Here is a 23,416-nt window from a genome sequence, read left to right as displayed (position 1 = left end):
TAACATAAGCTTGTAAACAGCTCCTTGAGAAATTACTGTATCTTGGCAACATAACATTTTCTTTATGTCCTGTGGTTATTTTCTATTCCTTTATATAGTGTTAATTTACAGAAATTGTGATCAGCCAGAGAAAAGGCATTTTTTGATAGAAAATTCTATGACCTCCAAGAGTTAAACAGTTATCCCCACAGCTTCCTAGGGTGCGGTCATACTGGAGACTGATATGCATTGTCTGCCCAGAGCTTTGTGGAAAGAACACTGGACAGTCACTGTCAGGGCAGAAGAGATCACACACCTCTGCTATTGGAAGAGAACTTTTCAGAGTTATGGATGAAACTGTCATGGTTAGCTGCCCTTCAGATCTTACTTTAGGCCTTTAACCCGATTCCCCATAGCATTTTCATTTATAACTCTATCTTCGTAATAACTTTGTTTCATAAATTTTGAGGGGAATTTACTATATGTAATGAATGCTATGGTTCATTTGCAATACATGCATCCATAATGAAACAAAACAACATTGTCTTTCTACACAATCTTCTTTCAGGATGACTGTAGAAGTCAAACTTCTTTGATGAACAAATTGCTATTTCCATGGGATGTGAAGGAAGGTTCTATTCTTGAACTTGTTAACATCATTTCTAAGGCTTTCAGTCACATGGAAATGTTGCCAATGATTTGACATTTTAAAATCCTGCAATAGCCCTAGGGAAGAAAACTGTATTTTGAATGATAACTAATGCCAGGGAGCAGTGCTGGACACCTTCTCCTTGAAGGATAAGGAGACAAAAGGGTCTCCACAACCAGCAGGGCAGGCTGCCACCAGCCAGGGTTAAACCAGGAAGCGAGCACCCCAGCAGGTGTCTCAGTGATGATGCAGGTCCAAGTCCAAGCCAGAAATGAGGCCTTGAGTCACTGGCTGGATAAGCATGGTCCGCAATTAAGAACAGGCATGACAGTGGCTAAGCTGGAGAGCAATACTCCTAGAACATAGAGAGAGAATGAAAGTCCCATGCCAAGTTTAAATGAGGTTCTTAGGCCTGTGGGCAGGTGAATGGGTGGAGGACCTAGATGAGTGCATTAGGGCTTACAGGTGCCCTCTGGACACTGACAACTCCCAGCTTAACGAACGAATGTCCCGATCTCTGGGACAGTATATTTTCTCTAATTCTTACCATGATAGCACACTAATAAGATTTCTGCATGTCATCTTGCATGCATTTGAAGAAGACCTTAGGATTCAGATATTTAGCAGAAGCCAAGTAAAGAATTTCAGTGTACTCAGGCTGCAGCAATAAAAAGAGAAAAAATGCAAGTGAAATTTAGTAGGATGGAAGCTGGCTGAACAGCAGCATGGTGCATGCACTAGATTTTATCATCCAGTACAGATACTGTTCTGTGTCCCTAACAACATTCTGATTTGAAATGGACTGTGCATGTTTCATGTTTATTTATTTATTTTTTTTATCCTGATAGGCAAAAGGATATAGTTAAAGGAAATTGGCTGAATTTTTAAGTGTCTCAAAAATATTTTGCTAGGAGAATTAGTCCTTTCGTGGCTTCAGAGTTAATATTGGCAAAGCAGAAACAACAAACACAGAAGTACAGGCCAGGTTTGACAAAGGTAATCATCAACTCAGAAGAGCTGTGGTGCTTCTTTTGGTTTGTGGTGGGGATCTGAGAACTGGAACCATGTTTCTAGTGAGAATTGTTATTTATTCCTAAGAAAGGCCTTTTGTAATTGCATGCTGAACAGAAATACATTTCTGTAATATCATTTCTAGCTAGCTTCTGAATCACTTTTCACCTATGGAGAAAGGAAGGATATGGTTCAGCCTGTGCAAATGCTCTACTTGAGGTCCTAAGAGTAAGCTACTGCTGAAATTTTAGACAGAAGTGTTAAGAGAACAGATTCCTTGACCATGATTCAGCTGACAGTAACTTGACTGGAATTTTACTCGCAACAAAGGCTGCGCACATACTGCTTTACCAATGTTTCCAGTAAAACTGGTCCTAAACCCTTAAGATACACACATGCTTTCATGACTGTGTATTTGGAGTCTTTCTTCCTCACCTCTTCTTGCTTCACACTAAGTAATTGAGGGAGGCCAGCTTGTGAAAATCATCCAGAAACCAGAAGTGTTACTGTTGTAAGACAAATTTGCACAGAGCCTCGCCCCATGCGGCGTTCTGTCCTCTTTATATCTTGAAGATGAAGTCTAGAAGTCTGTAATGCACTGGGACAGGGGCGCAGATCTGAACAGAGGCAAAGTATGGTGGGGACAGTTATCACATTGTGCAAGAAGTTGCTCAAACTGTAATAGAAACTCCCTTTTTATCTTCTTGCTCCATGAGCAAACATACATTGTTTGTGCAGAATATGGAGTGGTTCCTTTTAGGAAAGGTCAAAGAAAAATAGATATCTAAACAGTTGCTCAACTTTCCCATTTTCTCTAGCATTTGCTTCTGGTATTCTAGCTTTTTCATTGTAAATCACTGTGTCACAGGGATTCAGTGTAAATCACTGTGTCACAGTATCATGTAGCCTTACAATCGGAGCTCATTCCTTATGATTTCTCCCGGTATAATCCTCCCTTTTCCCTGAAATTTCAGAGAGTGCTCACTGACTCCACTGCAGTTTATCAGATATGCCTGATTACGGTAAGTTAATGAGAAACCTGGTTCTGTGCCAGATCCACTGCTGACATGCTGTTTTACTCTGCTGCTGTAACTGTGACTCATCATTGTTTGCTCGTTTCTTTCTGCCCATGGGTTTTATCACCCAGTTCTCTGAAAAAAATTAAGTCTAGCAAGAAAAGAAGGAAGTTGACCACTTTTGTATTTTTTTCCTACTGAAAATCATCTGCACGTACTGCAAGCAAGAATTCACAGAATCACAGAATTGTAGGGGTTGGAAGGGACCTCCAGAGATCATCGAGTCCAACCCCCCTGCCAAAGTAGGTTCCCTACACCAGATCACACAAGTAGGCATCCAGGCGGGTCTTGAATATCTCCAGAGAAGGAGACTCCACAACCTCCCTGGGCAGCCTGTTCCAGTGCTCCGTCACCCTCACTGTAAAGAAGTTCTTGCGCACATTGGTGTGGAACTTCCTATGCTCCAGCTTCTGGCCATTTCCCCTTGTCCTGTCTCTGCACACTGCTGAAAAGAGTCTGGCCTCGCCACTTTGCCCCCCACACCTTAGATATTTATAGACCTGGATCAGGTCCCCTAATTCCCTGATGTACTTTCAGTCCCCACAACTCAGCCTCCACTTGACTTTGTGAGACACCTTTATGTGATGCTGAAGGAAAATAAACATATCCTCTTAGATCAATAAGGAAATTAATAGCACACAATACTGAAATAAAAACATTTAAATAAGCATTTATTAGGTACCTAAACTAAGACGTTTTCCACAAATAAATAAGTAATAAAAGCATGAACACTTCAATGTTTTCCATAATAAATAAATAATGAAAGCATAAAAACTTCAATGTTTTCCATAAATAAATAAATAATGAAAGCATGAAGACCATCTACATTCTTATGACAAAGTATAAGCTAATTAATATTAGAGATGCAATAAATATTTAATAGAATTCAAGTGAATAAATAAAGTGCCCTTTTTGTAACCAAAAGATGGCATTAAAACATATGTTTATAGCTTCACAGCAATAATTCACAGTAAACAATACCTTGAAAATGATGGCTCCAAAACTGATGGCTCAGACTTGTGGGTTACTGACTCTGAAAGCCCCCTTTTTCTGGTTTGCAGCCTACACAAGAAGCAGTGACCTAGGTACAGCTGATGCTACCTGTCAGCATGTTCCTGAAGAAAAGGAGTTGTTGGGCAGTTTCTAAATTATTAGCAGTAAGGGAAGACATTATTTAAAGAAAGACCTGCATAGAGTGCACCACATTGATCCTGCTGTGGCTAGAGTAATCTCCATCTCCTTTCACAAGCCTTTTTTTTTTTTCCCCCCTACTTTTTCTAATTTCAGTGGTTTTTCTCCTGTATGACACCTCTTTAAAAGACTTAAACTACAGTTGTCAATTAACTACAAAAAGAGGGAGGATGTATCCTCTAGACGATGGTGAAAGTATGAATGTAAGAGGCAGGAGGAAATGAGCTGCCAGAAGCTGAATGGCGGTGTCTCCCACTTTTGTCTTCCTGGAGGAGGTAGGACATCTCTGTTCTTTGCTTTAGGATGCAGTCTTATTCTTGGTGTCTGCCCTATAAAAAAATAAAAAAAGATTAAAACTAATGGAACAACATCACATGCTGGAATTGCATGAAACTGGCCTCAAAGGATTTGTGCTTTGTCCAAGTCCTTTAAAAGCCATTACATAAAAATAAAAAGAGACATTAGTATGCAGTCACCTTTTCATGAGTATTTAGTAACTCAGCGGACCTCAGTAGTTTGATCCTTCGCTTAACCCCCCTTGGGCCTGATTTTCACCCACTCACCTAAATGCTATTCTTTTTGAAAAAGTTATAGTTGTTTTTAACCATTGCAAGAAAGAAAAAAACAGTCACTTAACGCCTGAATTTCCGAAGGACCGAACACTTGAGTTTAAGTTTGCAATATACTTGTGCCTTATGAGAGTTGTAGCTAGCATTCACGTGGGATGTGTGGCACACTAAGGGACTGAACCAAATGATATAATTAAAGTACAAAGCAAACACAGTATTTGCTCCAGTCATTAAACTTCCTGATAGCAACTTCCTTATGAGACAGTATTTTGAACAACTTGTGCAGTGGCTGTTTGCTAGCTTATTCAAAATACTGCTCTTCAATAATTTGTACCCACAGAGAAGAAAATACTCACTTGTCCAGAATTGCCTTGATGATCAGCTTCACCCAGGGAGCAGTGGGATCCAGACACACTTCTCTGCCATCTTTCAGAGTAGCTCTACATCAGAGAAAAAAAAAGGAAGTCAAAAGGTCTATTTAGTGAAACTCCCTTCCGTAGGCAATTCTGTTTTTTTTTTGCAACATCAGAGTTCTCTAGATATACACTGAGATGTTCTCCCTTAATTTAAGCTGCTATCAGTTGAGGCTGTAGCCTAATACATGCTTTCTTTTTTTTTTCATACATTCCTGTATCTTTGTAGATGGATTAACTTATCTGCAGGACTCACTGTTTTCAAAATTGCTTCTTTTTCCGATAGCTTTGTTTGCATTTGTGATGGTGTTTAATTGAGGAGCTAAATGTTTCCGTCTTGATTCAGAAACTCTACTGGCTAGTCCATAAAAATGTCTTCACAGTAAGATTTCTGTGACTTATATGGCAATACTCATTTTTCCATTGACTGCAGTAGAAGTGGGATCATAAAATGCATGTCTTGATAAACTGCTCAGTGCAGCTCAGTGGCTTTAATTCTCTTTCTTTATGTCAGAGGAATTCAGAGTTTTAGATTTATTTGCATGTTTGACGAGTGCAGGTTTATGCTGAAAAATTCCATGTAGTATTTAAGTACAGATTTACAGAAATTATGCATCATATGACATGTATTATGTCATTTGTAGGGGCATCACGCACTGCATTCTGATTAACCTGGCCTGCTGTCTTGTTGCATCTTTTAGAGAACGCTTACATCATCCCTAATGCAAAATCTGTTTCCCTTTTGTTAAGTAGCAGGGAGGATTTTGCAACAGTACTTACATGACTTCCACGTCCTTGCAGTGAGGTCCACTAGGGGTGAGGTTCACATTTTGAATGAACTTGGGATGGATGAACTTGGAATGAGTCTCTATGCACTGGCATCGGAGTTCAATCGCTGAACGTGCCTGAGCCATACCTGTAAAACGAGGAGAAAAAAAAACACAGGTAGTGTATGGACTATTTCACTATTTGCCCGGGAAACATGTTGTTTTTTCTCAGAGTATTAGAAATAATTTTTCTTTTTAGGAGTCAGAAGACTTGAAAAATTTGCCTTCACCCATTCTCTTGGGCTGCCCAATCGCTGTCACTATACAAAAACTGTTTGTATAGCAGGCAGTGCCATAAGGAAACGCAAAATGATAATGACTGAGCACCAGCAGTTTTATCACTCTGCTTTTATTTGGCTAATCTTTGTACCTGGCTACATCAGATGTATTTACATGGATTTACTCTTTTCACCGGGGAGTAAAATCTAGCCCCACACAGAGTTATTTGCTGCACTTTAAGACAGAATAATATCTTCCCCCATCAGCATTCACATTGGCAATTAGTTATAAGGGTTTTAGGAAGGATTTCTTTACCTTTTGCTCCAGCCATTGAGATCAGGAGAAGAGCCATCACAGCAGCCACAGCCTTGCCCATCATCTTTCAAGAGTGTTTCTTCTGTGTGTCACCTGGGTTTGGTTCTGTGGTGAGGGGTTTGCTCCTTCAGCCTCGAAGGTGGTCAGTGGCTGTGCTCAGTATCTGCCTTGATTATATACTGTCCTGAACCCCCTGCATCATGTGTGGGTCACACCACTGGAAACTCCTGAACCTGTAGTGTGCTATTGGAGAATGAGTCATGGTGGTATGGGCAAACCCCTTTCCCTCAACTACCATGAACCTGCTTTTCATAAGCAGGAAGCACTTTATTAATTGAAGAATGATAAAAACATAGAACGTGTACAAAGTAGCCCTTTATTTAGCACTGTGTACTCTGTATTTTCCTGTGTAGCATTCTTGTGACTGTTCTTTTCCATACTTTTAAACTTCTGCAGTTATTATTCTGCTACTCTTTGCAACTTTCCCTTTGCAACTTTTTTGCATATGATCTGTGATTTTCCATGTGTGTCCTTGAACTTTGGGGTGGTTGTTTTTTTGTTTTTTGTTTGTTTGTTTTTTTTCTGTGCACATGAGTTCTTGTTTGTTTGTTTATTTTACATTATTATTGTTGGGAGAACTGTTAGAACTAGGAACTACAGTTTTTAGAAATGGCAGATACTAGAACTGGGTTTTAATAAGCTCTCCTACTCCTTACATACAATGACATTTAAAAAATGTTTATTTTCTGAGATGATTTATGTTACTTTTTAGTATAATGAAGTCTAGCATCACTGAAATAAGCAACAAAATACAGATTGTCTTTGGAGTACTACTGAGCATTTTGAATTTTGAATTTGATTAGAGGAGAATTCCAGAAGGTTCTGTAGGATTCTCACTCTGACATTATTGAGACATTTTTGCAAATCTAAATTTGGCCTGGTAAAAAAGAATGTTCTTGTGGTAAAATTACAGGAAAGATGAAAATGTGGAGGAGAGTTATTCAGATAAAGTCAGGTATGTACAAACATTTGTATTAATGATAGAAAATAATACTGTAACATAAACATAAGATTGTGGGGTTTTAATACATAAAGGAACCCTGTTATTGTTTTTCTGCCTGCTAGTGGAGACAGTTAAAGGAATAAGACATAGGATGAAATAGGAATGAATATATGTTTATTGTTCTCCAACTCATTGTGAATTACACAGAGATTTAAGTATGCAAAGTTGAATTCTGCTTAATATTTTCGTATGTATCGGTGTCTGTATTTATACAAAAATATACAGATAGTGGATGTGTTCTGAATAGTAGCCAAATAACATGTGTTGACATCAAATTAAGCATCTTTTCTTTGTAAACTTTCATCTTACAGTGAACATAGCTGGATTAGGTAACGTAAGCACCTAAGCACTTAATAACAGCCCTTCTTTTACAAACCCGAGTTCCGCCTATTGACTGTCCTCTCTTCGACTTCAACCATGGCCATAGGCATATGTCTGGGACTGTGAAAGAAAAGATCTAGCGTACTTGAGACTTATCCCTATTACACTCCCATGCTATGCCTGGTTTGATGCCTTCTGACTCTTTTCTTAGAAAACAGGAGTTAGCAATTGATCCTTATCACTAATTTCAAACTCTGTAATTCTATAGTCCTATATCTTATTTCCTGCAGATGATCTCTTGTTAAAAAATGCTGTTCTGTTGCCTGTTGCAGCATAGTTTGGGTTATTCTTTCCTATATCTGTTTTTTTTGTTTTTTGGGGTTTTTTTGGTTTTTTTTTTTTGTTTTTTTGACACACTATTTCCGTGAATAGCCAACAGTCTACAGAAATGTAAACTAGGATATCAGTGGAAACATCTTCTGGCCTACAGGTAGAAAGCGGAAGTATGAGCCTGCAGGGTGTAGACCTCTTCTAAATAAACCCAATAAACTGTTCTTTGTCTATCATTTCAGCAAAGCTTTTAATTAACTTAGAGATAAACACCAGATAGTAAGAAAGCAGAAATAATGTTTCCATAAAGCAAAACAAGCAGTAAGTTTTACATAAAGGGCACAAGGTATATCACCTTCATTGCATATGCAGTACAGAAACAGTAAGTTTATCTTCAAGTTAATGAAAAACTTAGATGTCTTACATCTTCCCTGTATAATACTGTGATTACAGTGTAACAACTCTTGAAATGCAGCCATGAGAACAACCAAGAGGAGGATTCTGCAGACTGTGTTTTGAATAATAATTTAAAAATCAAAGACAGAAAAGCAAGAGGTAGTGAGTAAAGACTTGGCTTCAGAAAGTCCTCAGCCAACAAATGGAAAACTTCTTTTGTGGTTACAAGGAGAAGTCAGAAAAGATGAACCATAAATGAAAAGATCACGTGTTTTATTGTAAACTCTTGTGATAAGGGTAAGAAAAAAAAGGTTTTTTTGTGATTAGGGTTAAAAAAAAAAAAGGAGTTATTTCTTCAGTTCATTTCTAACCTTCTACTTTTGGAACTGTGACGCAGCTGAAGACATGACATAAAAGCTACTGAATTTTCAATACATAATGTCTCTGATGGAAAAGAGTAATTCCCAACCCTTACATGTGAGTATTATAAATAAAGTTTACAGTCTCTGGCTGAATAAATGTTTTTTTCTGCCATAGGTTTTATCACTTGTTGGTGATAAAGTTTCTGAGAAGTGTCAGCCCACTGTATGACATGTGCAAATGCAGTCTAGAGACTAATATCCTGCAGCTGACTTCTAACCATGATGTGTGGTGCTGTAGCCCCTGCCCAAATGATGTGACAAAGTGGCATGTTAGATTATTTTGAATCATTCTGCAGGTACTGCTTAAGGTCTAAATTTAGCTAATTTCATTAGTGAAGGCTTCCTTATCTGTTTTGCTATGTCATAGCAAAAGGTAGGAAAGTGCTTGAGTGAAAAAAAATGAGTTCCTCAGATTATTTCCTAGCTTGTTCTCCCCAGCTTTTCTCAACCGCTGAGTGACATGGGACTTCACATTTCCTTATATAACTGTGATCAATGGGGGATTTCTTTCCTGTGATGTTCCTCCAACTCTGCTTTGACCTCATTCCCCTCAGCAGTTCCTCACCACTGTCTTTAGAAATCCTACCTATATGCCTGAAGTTTTAGATCCAGACATCTAAGTATTCTAAGTAGCTGAATAGCTGTGTCAGTGAACATGCTAACTCCTTCCTTCAGAGAATAGTCAGTTCAGCAAGAAAGGCTAGTGCTGCTTCAGCTGTACATTTCCTTCTGGCAAATTCTTCCTCTTATTTTCTCACACTTTTGTAACCCCATATGTAAAATCTATGCATATGTGTGACCTGCAAAGGGAAAATGTGTCAGCTTCTTTGCATCTTTGTCTGTCAGTCCACATTTTTTTTTCTTTTGACTGTGAAACACGCTCTGCTGTGAACCTTCCTTAGGCAATTTGACTGATTTGTGAGGGCCAAATAGAGAATTTCCCTTTAGTTACATATACCAGAGGTATGTGTCTTGTTCCCCTAACTATTTCTTAATTAGGTAGTGACAAAAAAAAAAACAACAAAGAACACCCAACCAAGATGTAAAGTTTGCCAGCTGTCACAAGAATTATTTTTATATGAAAGGTATAGAATAATTGAATGTAAATAGAAATGTACCCATAAGTTATGTGTTGAGTATTCATCTTTCTAATGAGCTTCAGTAGTATCTGAATCAGCACCCTGCAAAAATATTTGCTCATCTTTGATTAGTTAATGTGGAATTCTACAAGCCTAACTCATTTGGCTGAGTCCTCCTTCTCAGAAAAGGCTTGCTGAAATTCTGTTGGTTGGCTGCACACCTCTTCCTGCAGCTGCTTATGCACAATATTTAACACCACAAACAGAACAGAAGTTGCATTCATTTGTTTCTGGGAGGGCTACACATGGAAAAAAGTGTGTTTCCTAAAACAGTCTTCTACTGGGCAGGTGTTACAAAGGTCACTGTGTGAGTGATTTAACAAATAAATATCATTTGGGCATGAAGTTGCACAAAGCCCTATGAGAAGGATGAGAGGCAAAGCTCTGCTGTCCCAAAGTGCTACTTCCTCACTGCACAGGAGGTGATGATCCCTATTCCTGTATTTTCCGTGCAGTCCCGTGATGCTTTCTGCAGAAAAGTACAATTGCAACACCTATTGGTGAATAGTTTTTTCCACCTCCACTGATGATGAAAGCTCTGTTTTGGAGGCAGAGGAAAGCTTTCAAGTTCCATCTTGACAGGGCTTGGCACGTGGATCTCCCTGCAGTACAAAAGAGTGCTCCAACAGTAGACAACACATCTGAAACTACCACTACAGCTTCTTGCTCTGCAATTAAAAATCATCTCTCTTTCTCCCCTTCTAATTTTCTGTTGTTTCTCTTTGTTCATCTTGCTAGCTGTCCTGGATCCTAACGCATTTATTACTCCACCATTCTAAAATCCACTGATGCCAATGTTGAACATTCATTCAGCAAAGTTCCTGAGCCTCAGTCAGAACCTTTATTGTTGACTCGGAACTTTGTTTGTAGTTTTCAAAAGTCTGAAATTGCAGTCCTTTCTGTGCCCTATGGCCTATTCACGATATAATCAAAAGCCATAATCAGGTCAGTTTTGATGGAAAATGTGTCTTTGTATATTCCTGGGGTTTCCCCATGTCTGTAGTAACTGCATAGGAAATGAAGTCACCTCAATAAAGGGAAGCAGAATTGAAACAAAATAAAACAAAACCCACAAAAAATGAACAACAAAACAAAAACTAGCAGACAGAATGCTGCTTAATGAATGATCAGAATATTCACACTACTCAATTTACAGCTACATTTTAGAAAAAAATCACACTAGTTACATTACTTAAAAAAATAAAATTCAGTGGTAGTATTACTCACAGGCTTTCCAGAATGTCAGCCAGTATCACCATATGTTGTATTTCTTATTAGGAATTATTTTTCACAAATATGTTTAAGTAAATGAACACTAATAACAATACATGAGTCAAAGAATTTTTCAAAAAAATATTTTATTTAGTGTAGCAAATTATGACTTCTAGACAGAAGCAGTTCTTGAAAACAAAGATAGAGACTGTAAAATATGTATGAGTGCCATTTGCTTCTATTCTCATGCACACTCACTTACTTCTTTACCTCCCTTTTGAAAGTTTCTATTCTACCAGTTGTGCCAAAACTAGAATTTTTTTTCTAGGTAGCTCTGATCTACTTGAGTGGAAAGGATGAAATAATGATAGTTTTTATCAACTTACTATGTTTTCAAGTCTATTGCTATTCAGACTTGCAAGCAAGGCAGAATTATTAACCTGGCGCCACATGTGTATTGCTGTTCTAATTGTTTGTCTACTGGTATAAATCAGGAATAAGTGAATATCACTGAAGTCATACTTTTGTATTGGATCTAATTACAAAGAGAACAAGGTCCTGAACTCAGATGCAGAAAGATGATGTGAGACAAGACAGCTACTAGACAGACAAAGGTGTGTTGGCCTCAAATTCCAGTGTGTGAATCATTCTGGCATTGTTTATTTCCAAAGTTTCAGCTATGTGGAGAAAAAATTAGTATGAGCAAGAGAAAGAAAGAGCTTATACATATTCTTCTGGCCTGCACCTGAGAGAACAAAGAGTGAAGACAAAGAAATACGAAGAAGAAGGGAATCATATCCTGCATTTTACTCATGAGGGCCCATCCCCATGGTGTGAGAAGCTGGCTCCTTGTGGTTCTGATCTTCATTAAGTGAACTGTATGTATGTTTACATAACGTGAAACCAAAACAGAGGTTTTAGTTCCTCAAACAGGTATCTCTGACACTGGAGCTGAGGGAAAGTGCTCCTGAATAAGAGCCAAATTGGAGACCAGAACAGATAAAGCACATCCTAAGGAATCTGCTCTTTATTTGTATCAGAAATAGCATTGCCATCAGGAGCATGGAAGTGATCATCCCCCTGTACTCAGCCCAGGTGAGGCTGCACCTTGAGTACTGTGTTGAGTTTTGAGTCCTTCACTACAAGAAAGACACTGAGGTCCTGGAGCATGTTCAGAGAAGGACAATGAGGCTGGTGAGGGGTCTGAAGCACAGGCACTATGAGGAACAGCTGAGGGAGCTGTGATTGTCCAGTCTAGAGAAGAGGAGGCTCATGGGTGACCTTATCTCTCTCTACAACTACCTGAAGGGAGGCTGTGGTGAGGTGGGAGTTATCCTCCCATGTAACTAGCAACAGGACTAGAGGAAATTGCCTCAGGTTGCACCAGGGGATATTCAGGTTGGATGTTAGGAAATATTTCTGAGAGAGTGGTCAGGCACTGGAATGGGCTTCCCGGGGAGATGGTGGAGTCACTGTCCCTGGAGGTGTTCAAGAACCATGGAGAGATGACTCTAGCACAGCCCCTGCAGAAACTTTAGCTGAGTCAGGCAGGTAACTCTGCCCCAGGAATCAATTTCTGCTGCTTTAGTTATATGTTCTGCTTAAATATTTGCCTTACTGAGTGCATACAATCCATTTTGGTAGATTAACAATTTATGTTTGTTCTGTTCCATGGTATGTTGATTTCCAGTATTTGCTGAGGAAGAGATTGCTTTCTCCTGTTAACATGTAAAAATAAGAATTTGCATTGCTGTTGCACTTGGGTATTCTAATTGCTTCTGCAGTTGGTACAGACACTGGGCAGGACTCAGGAAAGTCAGCTGGGATGGGAACAGAACCTGGGTCCTGTCTCTTCCCATCCAGTCCTGCTCCTCAAGCAAAAGGAGCAAAGCATGTTCTCTTTTTGTATTTAGTGCAGCTAAAACAGTGCTGGAAGGCTATGTTTTTTCAAGGAAACCAAATTCATTTTCCTTGCCACTGGCTTTACTTCTTTTCTTCATTTTGAGTTGCAATCTTATGCCTACATCAAATTGAAAATTTACATTATTCTGACTTCTTGGCAACTTCTGCTGTAGAGAACTTCTTTTAATGCCAATGAATTCTGTAATACTGATTGAAAATCAGCGATTTTACTGTCTATTATCTCAAAATCAATGATAGATGAGTAACAGTTGAGTATTCCCAATGGCAGACTGAAATAGTGAAACTAGATAGAAAAAGTAAATTTCAGTAGCAGGTTGATCATATGCTTTAGTTATAACCTGTTTTATCTTCTTCCATTGCTCATAGACATGTAATAACAAATTAGAATATTTGTGTGATTTGTGAATTTGTTTCTTTTTTTTTTTCCAAGCACTGACAAATAGTTTTTTAAAGGCCCAATGATATAAAGACAGAATTCACATTTTTAAGCCTCTGTAGGTTGGCTGCAGTATCATAGTGCTTTTGAAAACATCTCTGTTTGCACATAAGACTTTTCAGATTTAGTGAATTTGACATTAAAAAGATAATCGTTTATCAATAAATATATATATCTAACCATCTTGGCTTAGTTATACTTTGAATCATATCTTCTCACATCCTATGAATCTTGTGCACTTACAATTCACCTTTGGGGAAAGTGATGAAATGAAGTGATGTTCTCTAATTCTTCAAGAGAAAGTGACTTAACAATTGCAAGTAGTCATTTTGTATTCTGATCTAAACCCTGCCAACTCAGATCACTTTTAACCTGAGATCCTACTTCTGCATGACTGATTTGTGCAAAGTATGACTGTGGGTTTATTGTTCATCAAACCAGCATCGGCCAAGATCTGACCTACCTTGAACTGTTAGAATGACAACTGTTAGAATGACAACAGAGATTTTATGCCATTTCCTAACCATAAGGTTCATCCTGAACTTCTGAAAGCCATCATCTCCCTCTGCTAGTCTCACCCTGTTCTCTTTCATATTATTCTTCAGTGTTTGTGTGGACTTGGATTCTCGTGCATCTGAGCACAGGATTCCACAGAGCCATAATACTTTGCCACTGAAATAGCAGTAAAATTCAAATACTTCCTTGAGTTACACAGTAATCATATAATCACCTGAGGTGGAGAAGACCTATGAGATCATCCAGCCCAACCTTCTTTAACTGCAATAGTATGAGCAAAGAGCTCTTTGCCAAAGATAGCTACAGCTGTTTTTACTGGTAGAATCAAGTGTCCAGCCTTCATAATGGCTATTTATGAACAAGTAGTTTGAATCAAAGACATTTTTGCCTATTCATTTCAGGAAAAATATGAGATGTGAAAACACTTTTATGTATCATTGTTTCTCTTACTTCTAGCCCAGACCTAATTTACTCACACATAAACTATTTTAACAGGAATGTAAAAATCTGCTGATTTCCAACTAAGGATAAATTGTGTGTCGATGTGGACCATTAGTGGTGTGTGCCAAACTCAAACCAGGAAGAGACTGAATCTTTTGTAAGAGATACAAATGTACAGCCAGGAGTTTCATTTTGCCCAGCACTTCCTTCCTGAAGGTCTACTATTCCTGTTTGTTAAGTCCAACCTGTTGAGATCTTCAGTGCTGGTGCAGTTAACCAGGAAATCATTATGAGTGCAAGGCATGCAATGGAGGTAGTTACTGAGTGGAATGTTTTAACCACCCACACAAAACCATATCTCTTCCACATTTTTCTTAACTGTAATAATAGCTAGAGGGCCTGAAAAGTTTTATGAGTTATTACAAGGTTTTATTCCAACTTTTATCATTTCATTTCTGAAGTGGTATCCATGACTGCACACTCACTGTATCTTCCCTAAGTTTTATTCTTCTAATCACATGTATTCTTCAGAAAACATTTCCATTGCTTCTGCAAAATCTCCATGATTTCTACCATTTTGGAGGACAAAACCTCATTGGATAGAAAGATGACCTCAGGACGAGTTTCTCATAGACTGCCAGAGAGTAAATGGGAAATGCAAGTGATCTAGGGTTAGGGTTAGGGTTAGGAGAAGGCAGATCTACCTGCTGTAAGAAAAGATGAGGTTCGAAATCATCTAAAGAACCTGAAGGTGTACAAGTCCATGGGACCCAATGAGAGCCATCTATGGATTCTGAGGGAATTGGCAGATGAAGATGCTATCCACCATATTTGAAAGGTCATGGCAGTCTGGTGAAGTTCCTACTGATTGGAAAAGGGCACATATAACCTCCATTATCAAGAAGATCCAGGGAACTGCAGACCAATCAGTCTCACCTCTGTGCCTGGCAAGATTGTGGAGCAGATCCTCCTGATGGCCCGACTAAGGCACATGGAAAATAAAGATGAGGTGATTGATGGTAGCCAACATGTCTTCACCAAAGGTAAGTCATGCCTGGCAAACTTGGTGGCCTTATATGATGGAGTTACAGCATCAGTAGGTTAAAGAAGAGCAACTGACTTCATTTACCTGGACTTGTTCAAAGTGTTTGATACTGTCCCACATGACATCCTGGTCACCAAGTTGGAGAAAAATGAATTTGATGGATGAACCACTTGCTGGATAAGGAATTGGCTGCATGGTCACACTCAGAGAGTTGCAGTCAATGGCTCAATGTCCAAGTGGAGACCGGTGATGAGTGGCATTACTCATGGATCAGTGCTGGGACAGATGTTATTTAACATCTATGTAGGTGACACAGACTGTGGGATTGAGTGCACCTTCAGCAAGTTTGCAGATGATATCAAGCGGAGTGGTGCAGTTGACACCAGAGCGAAGAGGGACCTGGACAGGCTTGAGAGGTGGCATGCCAACATCATGAAGTTCAACTCATGATGAGGCCCATGCCAACATCATGAAGTTCAACAAGGCCAAGTGCAAGGTCCTGCATCTGAGCTGGGGCAATCTCAAGCACAGATATGGGTTGGGTAGAGAATAGCTTGAGAATAGCCCTGAAGAGAAGGATTTGAGAATATTTATTGAAGAGAGATTCAGCACGAGCTGGCAATGTGTGCTTGCAGCCGAGAAGGCCAACCATATCCTTGGTTGCATCAAGAGAAGTGTCCTTGAGCAGCAGGTCAAGGGAGGTGATTCTGCCCCTCTACTTTGCTCTTGTGAGATGCCACCTGGAGTATTGTGTCCAGTTCTGGAGCCCTCAACACAAAAAGGACATGGAGTTGTTGGAGTGGGTTCAGAGGAGTGCCACGAACATGGTCAGAGGGCTGGATCGTCTCCCCTGCAAGGACAAGCTGAGATAGCTGGGGCTCTTCAGCCTGAAGAACACTTTATAGTGGCTTTCCAATACCTAAAGGAGATCTACAGAAAAGCTCGGCAGGGACTTTTTATAAAGGCAGGTAGTGACAGGATGAGGGGAAATGGGATAAAACTGGAAGAGGGTAAATTAGACTAGATATCAGGAAGAAATTCTTTACTGTGAGGGTGTTGAGACATTGGAAGAGTTTGCCAAGTGAGGATGTGGATGCCCACTCCCTGGAAGCATTCAAGGCCAGGCTGGATGGGGCTTTGAGCAACCCGGTCTAGAGGGAGGTGTCCCTGCCTATAGCAGGGAATTGGAACAGATCTTAGAGGTCCCTTCCAACCCAAACCATTCTATGATTCTATGATTTGCTGTCCATCATCTCAAAATGTAGTCCAGTTCTGGTCTCCTGAAGTCCATAGCTGTGATTCTGGTTTTTGTCATGCTCTCTACTCTCAGAATCCTGACCTCTACCACTTAGGAAGCTGCAGCCACAATTAGCTGCAGTATGACACGTGATGATAACCCGATCATTTTGACGTGGCAACAGAGTGGTGATAGAGTGACATTTCCCAGATCTATGAGGAGCACCATTACATCTAGTCAAGCTTTTGCCAGAACCTGTCTTCATGATTAGGTTTCATCTGTAACAATGGGTGATTCATTGCTTCTGTCAAAGCAGTTAGGTGACAATGGTTACTTTAACACATATGAAATCTTATGTTACAAGATCAGGATCTTACAGCACATCAGCATGGCTGCTCTAACACACCTCCTGCTGCACAATGGCTTTGGTTTTGAACTCGAGTTTGGTACTGATGTCAGATGAAGCATAGTGAGTGTTTAAAGAGTGACAGAACTCTACATGAGCGTTGAAAGCCTAGCACAATAGCACAGTCAAGAAATAAATATTTTTCAGGTAGTAGCACACTGAAGAGTAATTACTCAGTACAGCACTAAAATCCCTTTCATTATTCCAACTGGAATAAACATGTACATACTAATGTTAAGTTGGAGCCTTCTTTGGTGAAGGCTTTAACTTACATTTCGAGAGCTGCAGAGGTCTGTTAACCACTCTGCAACATCTCAGCTCAATTTCTGCAATTCTGAAATACTCTGTGAAATGAGAGCTGCTTTGGAAAGCATCACACACAGTAAAATCATCCAGTTCCATGTACAGGATCAATGAAAGTGGTTCAAGTGCTTCATCTCTTTTTCTACAATTAGTGGTTAGAAGTAAAACACTACGCAATTAATAATCCATTAGCATTTGTTTGAAATCTAACAATTGAGCTGTATTTTTGACTAGGGTATGGTTACTAAACTTCAGTTTGAAAACAATTTCCTTCCAGCTAACGTTACAAAATGAGCAGGATGTGCACTTGAACGTCATTCTGTTCACCTTTCATCTGACTTTTTAAACCACAATATAGAAGTGTTTGAAAAGGGTTGACTATAGATTATACTTACACTCGTAATCTTTGTTACTATAATGTTTTAATAATAAGGCTTGAACTTCAAGTGATGGAATTGGAGAGGAAGGGAAAAATGACTTCTAGAGCACACTTGTGCAGACTCATACAAATTTTTAGACTTCATGCTGAACATTCCAAGATAAGGATGAATTTATTACAAAGCTTTGAATCATGATGCACCAAAATACACATTCAAAATGAAAAAGCTGATGTATTCTTTGTTGCCCTGACATAAATACTCCTGCAGTGATAGATGAGAAGATACTGTCCAATGAACTTTAGTTCTTATTTTTTAAATTAGTGTTTTGGAAACTTGTTTAGGAAGTTAATAATTAAAAACTGCGTGTCATCTCTTAAATTCAACATAGTGCATTCTGAAAGGAATATTAGTTTTCCGTACCAATCAGTTCACATCCTACTCTTTACTTAACACAATTAGGAAGGAAGTGCCAAACATTATTGCAGTCATTCAACAAAATAAATCTAAAATGAAGTGCATTTATCTGTTGAAGTATGACTAAAAGCAGATATGTTTCTCTATTCGTTTTTTGAGCATATGATCACAGAATCACAGAATATCAGGGATTGGAAGGGACCAGAAAGATCATCTAGTTCAGTCCCCCTGCCAGAGCAGAAGCACCTAGATCAGGTCACACAGGAACACGTCTAGGGGTGTTTTGAATGTCTCCAGAGAAGGAGACCCCACAACCTCTCTGGGCAGCCTGTTCCAGTGTTCTGACCTTTGTGGTGATCCTCACCATAAAGAAGTTTTTTCCCATGTTTGTATGGATCCTCCTGTTGCACCCACTGCCCCTTGTCCTATCATTGGATCATTGGTCACTGAGAAAAGCCAGGCTCTATCTTCCTGATACTCACCCTTTACACATTTATAGACATTAATGAGATACCCCTCAGCCTCCTCTTCCCCAAACTGAAGAGACACAGCTCCCTCAGCCTCTACTCATAAGGGAGATGCTTCACTCCCTAAATCATTTTTGTGGCTCTACTCTCTTTTGTATGATTAAGTGGTGGGAACAAGAAATCTGGGCTGAGGAAGGCATGGTAACAGTTCGGCTTCCCTGAAGGTGCATACCTCAAACTACTATGAGCAGTAGCAACATAGCCTAGAAAATTACTTACTGTAATCTATTGTATGAAGCATTAGACATGCCGTATGGACTGGCAGATAATATCTGAAGGATTAGCAAGGATTGTTCTGAAACTTTAAAGAACTGAAGTGTCATCAAATAAGCTGTGGAATAATAAGACATAATGACATTTATATTGCAGAAGAAAAGGTATCTCTATTAAGCCTTGTAGAATAACATTTAGCTCACCTCATTTCTTGGCAAGTTTAGTCACAATGGCTTGTTCTACTAGCTGCAATGGTCATGAAGTAAGGAAGTGCTGGACATCTCCACAAATATGCCGACTCACTTAACCCCGACACTGACACAAAACAATGCAGATAGCAGGTACTCAATTGCACTCAGCTACTAGATCACACTGTTATTATTTCTAGTTTACAGTGACTGTCGTAACTATTGCATTACAGCTGGAACATTGTGCTGCGTAGTATAAAGAGAAAACAAGCAGGCTGGAGGCAGAAGAGCAGTAAGGCAACAGATGCCTCATGTCTTTCAGGCTGTGAATATGTCTCCCAGCGATGCTTATCTGCAAAAGTTAGAGCTCCAATATTTTACTTCTGCAATTTTGCTGGGCCCTAACTTCAAGCAGACGTGTTAGCATCATTCACGTACAAGTGAATCATGCATTGTGGAAACATCCAGAGGCAATTACCATGTCACTTTTCTTGGAGAGAGGAACTTTGTAATGAGTTCCAGAAAGACAATAAAGCCCTACCACATTATGTTGCAATCTCTTTGTGTTGCACAGTGTCATCCCAGCCATCCTGTGTAAGAAGTCACTTCTGCACTACTGGCACGCAAGCACAATGCTGTCATTTTGAAACAATGGTGGTGGTCCCTCCTTAAGAGCAGCAGGGCAGCTTCCTGCCTAGGAGCCACAAATGCCATTTCAGCATTTCCACTAAGTGAGTGCTATTGCTCTGAGTAGATGGTGTTTTCCACCTAAGAGCCTGGCCCAGTTCATTAGTGAGTTCAGAATAATCATCCAAGAGGTTGCATTAGATCCTCTCTCTAAGCGTAAAGCCAGCAAATACAGAAGCCAGAAATAGCAGAGAATGGACGTATGCAGGGTTTCTGACAGCACTTGCAGTCTTACTAGATGACATCTCAGAGCGTGCAGTGCAGGGCTTACATCAGGTTGTAAAACTCCAACACCTGAGAGCAAATATCTTGTTTTCCTAACTCTTCAAGAGTATTTAGAATAACTGTCACTTAACAAAACAGGGCTTTTTGCACACTGCCACAGCAGAAATGAATACAGCTGACAGTGACTCAGTATGCTCTGCACACTGTCCACTGCTGAGCTGCAGCTATTCCAAGTCTGTGGAACCTCTTGCACAACCAGCAGATAATCACTCTTGTCTTAAGCATCAAAAAGGCCCAAATTGCAAGTCTGAGATCAGAACCTGGACTTAAAGCTCCCATTCCTGTGTGTGTTTGATTGGAAACCCTCCAACGATTTGAAAGCCTTTGTGAAAAGAAAACATAGACTTGTGTATTTTCTGTTTAGAGTGAATGAGATGTTAATGTTCTGCAGGCAAGATAACCCTTGGATGTTTGAAATTTTACACTTGAATCTGTATGTGGATACTTCACATCTGATTTTCACATCCTCTGTGTATTTCTAACTGCTGGTGAGGTTGCTGGATATTTGTAAGAGCAGTACGTAAGACAGTGTAAGTACCTTGCTCGAGGAGTGCCCGTATGAATGCATGGACTATTAGGAATTTCACCTTAATGGTAGTCCTTTAAAAAAGAAAATATAAGAACCACCCAGGACAAAATCAGCACATAAATTAGTTTTATTGGATTTATATTATATGATATATTGGTAATGTCAGCCAAAAGATAATCACGTGCCTGGAGTGTTAACCTGGAATTCAGGGGGTTTCAGTACAGCTCTTGGCTTTGTTGCAGAGTTTTGAGATATGGGATTGTCAGGTCAACTGCAAAGATGCCAAAAATGAGATTGTCATTGTCTGAGGTGATTCCAGAGCAAATTAACTATGTTTAAAATGTTGAATTTATTTTCTTGTGCCTGACTTCCCCACTATAAAATGACCTAACTACAGAGCTAGAAGCCACCTGTCTTCCAGGAGATTAATTTGATGTTACCACAGCTCTTTTCCAGAAGTTCAGAAAAAGATACATTCTGATGATTATAGTACAAAGAAATGTTAGTTTAAGAGCTGTAAGAAATTAGTGAAAAATATTAAAAATATTTTTCTTTTAGTAAAATGTGTATTTGCAAAAAAAAAAAAAAAACCATGGGATTGCAGTGTGTTACGTCATTCAATAAATCATTAACGCAGTTCTTAGACATAACAATACAGACCTCAGACAATGCAAGTTAATCTGAGTTTTGTGAGATTGTCAAGTAGAATTTAAAATGTGGATTTAGAAGACATTTGAAAGACATTATTGATTCTGCCCATTGTGCTTGAACATTTGCAATTAAACAGTACGAGCTTCTCTTTAACACTGTAAGACTTCAAAACATTTTAAAACAGATTCAGAATCCATAATGTAGAAATGCAATAACTTTTTTTCTTCCATTCTAAAATATATTTACTTTCTCATCCTCTAGGAAGGATTCCAGCGCTACATTTTACCCTTGTTGCATTTCACAAACAAGCCAAAACAGCAAAATCAAATATTTATGTTGTATTTTGGCTTTGTCCCACACCTTAGGGCCACTAAATTTAGCTACAGCTAACAGCCTTTTTTGTTGCAAACTGCTCTGTTTTCACAGTAATGCTAGTTACAGACACTAGCTGGAAGCTGAATTTCCTGCCAGAAATCAGTGCAGGTAACACTTCCCCTGAAGGATTTTGATGATTTATATCTCTTCTGCAGTATTTGACCTGATACACTACTGGGGATTACAAGGGTCTTATTCATTCCGCTGAAGTCACTGGAGTGGTTTCCCTGACATACCTTTCACTTGTGAAATCGGAGATTTTTTCCCTGTCTCACATGCCTTAAACAATATTGCTTAAACTAAAACCACCTATTAAGACTTTCTTTAGCTAAGTGACGCAGTGCACATTTCAAGAACTTAAGCATCAAAGACTTTTTATGACTACCCTGTAACTTTTACACAAATGCAATTCAGCGGTCTTCCTGAATTCAGCAGTTTAACTGTTCTGCCTTGGAAGGTCTAAGATAAGCAAACATAACAGAGATCTGATCATTACATGACTACTACACTTCACTGAAATCTTTTACTTCAAAAAGCCTGAGATCAAGCTCTACAGTAGTAGGCACAAGAAAAAAGGTGATGCTTCAGAAAGGTACTGACTGAGGGAAATTATTAGTAACATTGAAATAAATAAACAGAACCCACTTGAGTGCTTCTTTATGGAAACATGGATTGCAAAGAAAAGAATCTTCTCCTTTATGACTTGAATCCCACTATATAAACATCTTTAAGTGCTGATTTCAGTTAATCTCAACCTAATTTATGACATCTAGAGTGAGAGAGCAACCAGAAAATGAACACATTTGTGTAAACAGTCCTTTACTAGTTCCTCTATGAGGATACCTGCCCATGAGGATACCTGCCCAGTAAGATGCCCCATTCAGCAAGATACCGAAGGGATTTTGAATCACATGTACCTGCTATTGGGTTGGTCTTGTGTCTCTCATCTCCAGTGGCAAAATTGCCTCGTGCTGTGTTGCATGGTTCTGTTGTTTGTTGCCTTTGGCTTTTCTTGAAAGCTCAAAAGATTTGTGATTTTCAGAGTGCACCCTCAGTTCTTTCTCTAAGCCAGGTTTATTTAAATTTCAAAGGAGGTACTCAAAACAGTGTCATCATTCAGAAACAAACAAACAAACAAGCAAAAAATTCACCCTCATGGATTTCATCATTCCCTAGGTTTTTACTATAAATATTTTGCCACTGGTGATGAGATTTTACACTAAATTTATTCACATTGCCAAGTGACAGGTGTTATCTTGGGGCAGCTTGCTACTGCTAACAGCCTTTTCTTGATTTTTTTGCCTTTGGCAATTGTTCCTACAGTTGTACCAGGAAAAAAAAAAAAAAAAAAAAAAGAAAGGAAGGAAGAGAGGAAGAAAGAATGCAAAAATATGCCCTCCATGATGTCACACACAGTGAAATCATTTTCCTACACATTTTGGCATTTATTTTTTAATAAGACACAATACATTAGCAAGACATTTTAGTAGCACCAGAAATAGTATCAATGAAATGAATGTGTAAAATGTAGAATAATACTTAATTTATAATCCTACTTCTCCTGTAGATTTTGAACTGCATGTTCAGAAGCCTTGCAGTGTATTTTAGGGTTCTGCTCCAATACATGGACTAAACTGTGTTTTCGAGGATTGCTTTGAAAGGAGTAGAATATTCTGATGCCCATGTGATTTTCAGAACTGTTGGCAAAGAAGTGCTCATATTCTGTTT

General features: G+C 39.0%; 2 protein-coding genes across 4 annotated transcripts in view; one reads left to right on the top strand and one right to left on the bottom strand.

Annotated features, from left to right (window-relative positions):
• Nucleotides 1-23,416, top strand: part of RASSF6 (Ras association domain family member 6) — a 112,468-nt gene that overhangs the window by 52,744 nt on the left and 36,308 nt on the right. The gene's annotated exons all lie outside the window — the stretch shown is intronic.
• Nucleotides 3,490-6,853, bottom strand: LOC116231059 (interleukin-8-like). Its single transcript, XM_031596610.2, has 4 exons — nucleotides 6,250-6,853; nucleotides 5,669-5,804; nucleotides 4,832-4,915; nucleotides 3,490-4,235 (listed from the first exon to the last, which is right to left on the bottom strand). Exons 1-4 carry the CDS (start codon nucleotides 6,311-6,313, stop codon nucleotides 4,205-4,207), a joined length of 315 nt encoding a protein of 104 aa, XP_031452470.1. The 5' UTR covers nucleotides 6,314-6,853; the 3' UTR covers nucleotides 3,490-4,204.

The sequence above is a fragment of the Phasianus colchicus genome, chromosome 4, assembly GCF_987193195.1.
Source record: "Phasianus colchicus chromosome 4, bPhaCol1.hap1.1, whole genome shotgun sequence".
NCBI classification, from domain to species: domain Eukaryota; kingdom Metazoa; phylum Chordata; class Aves; order Galliformes; family Phasianidae; genus Phasianus; species Phasianus colchicus.
This window is presented reverse-complemented; position numbering and strand designations above follow the sequence as displayed.

Bases quoted from the DNA above. Each gene is read 5' to 3' on its own strand.
- LOC116231059 (XM_031596610.2), bottom strand. From the start codon at position 6,313: ATGATGGGCAAGGCTGTGGCTGCTGTGATGGCTCTTCTCCTGATCTCA. The intron at 4,916-5,668 runs GTAAGTACTGTT...TCTCTGATGTAG, and splicing joins TGCAAGGACGTGGAAGTCAT to AGCTACTCTGAAAGATGGCA. The intron at 4,236-4,831 runs GTGAGTATTTTC...ATTTTTTTATAG, and splicing joins ATCAAGGCAATTCTGGACAA to GGCAGACACCAAGAATAAGA.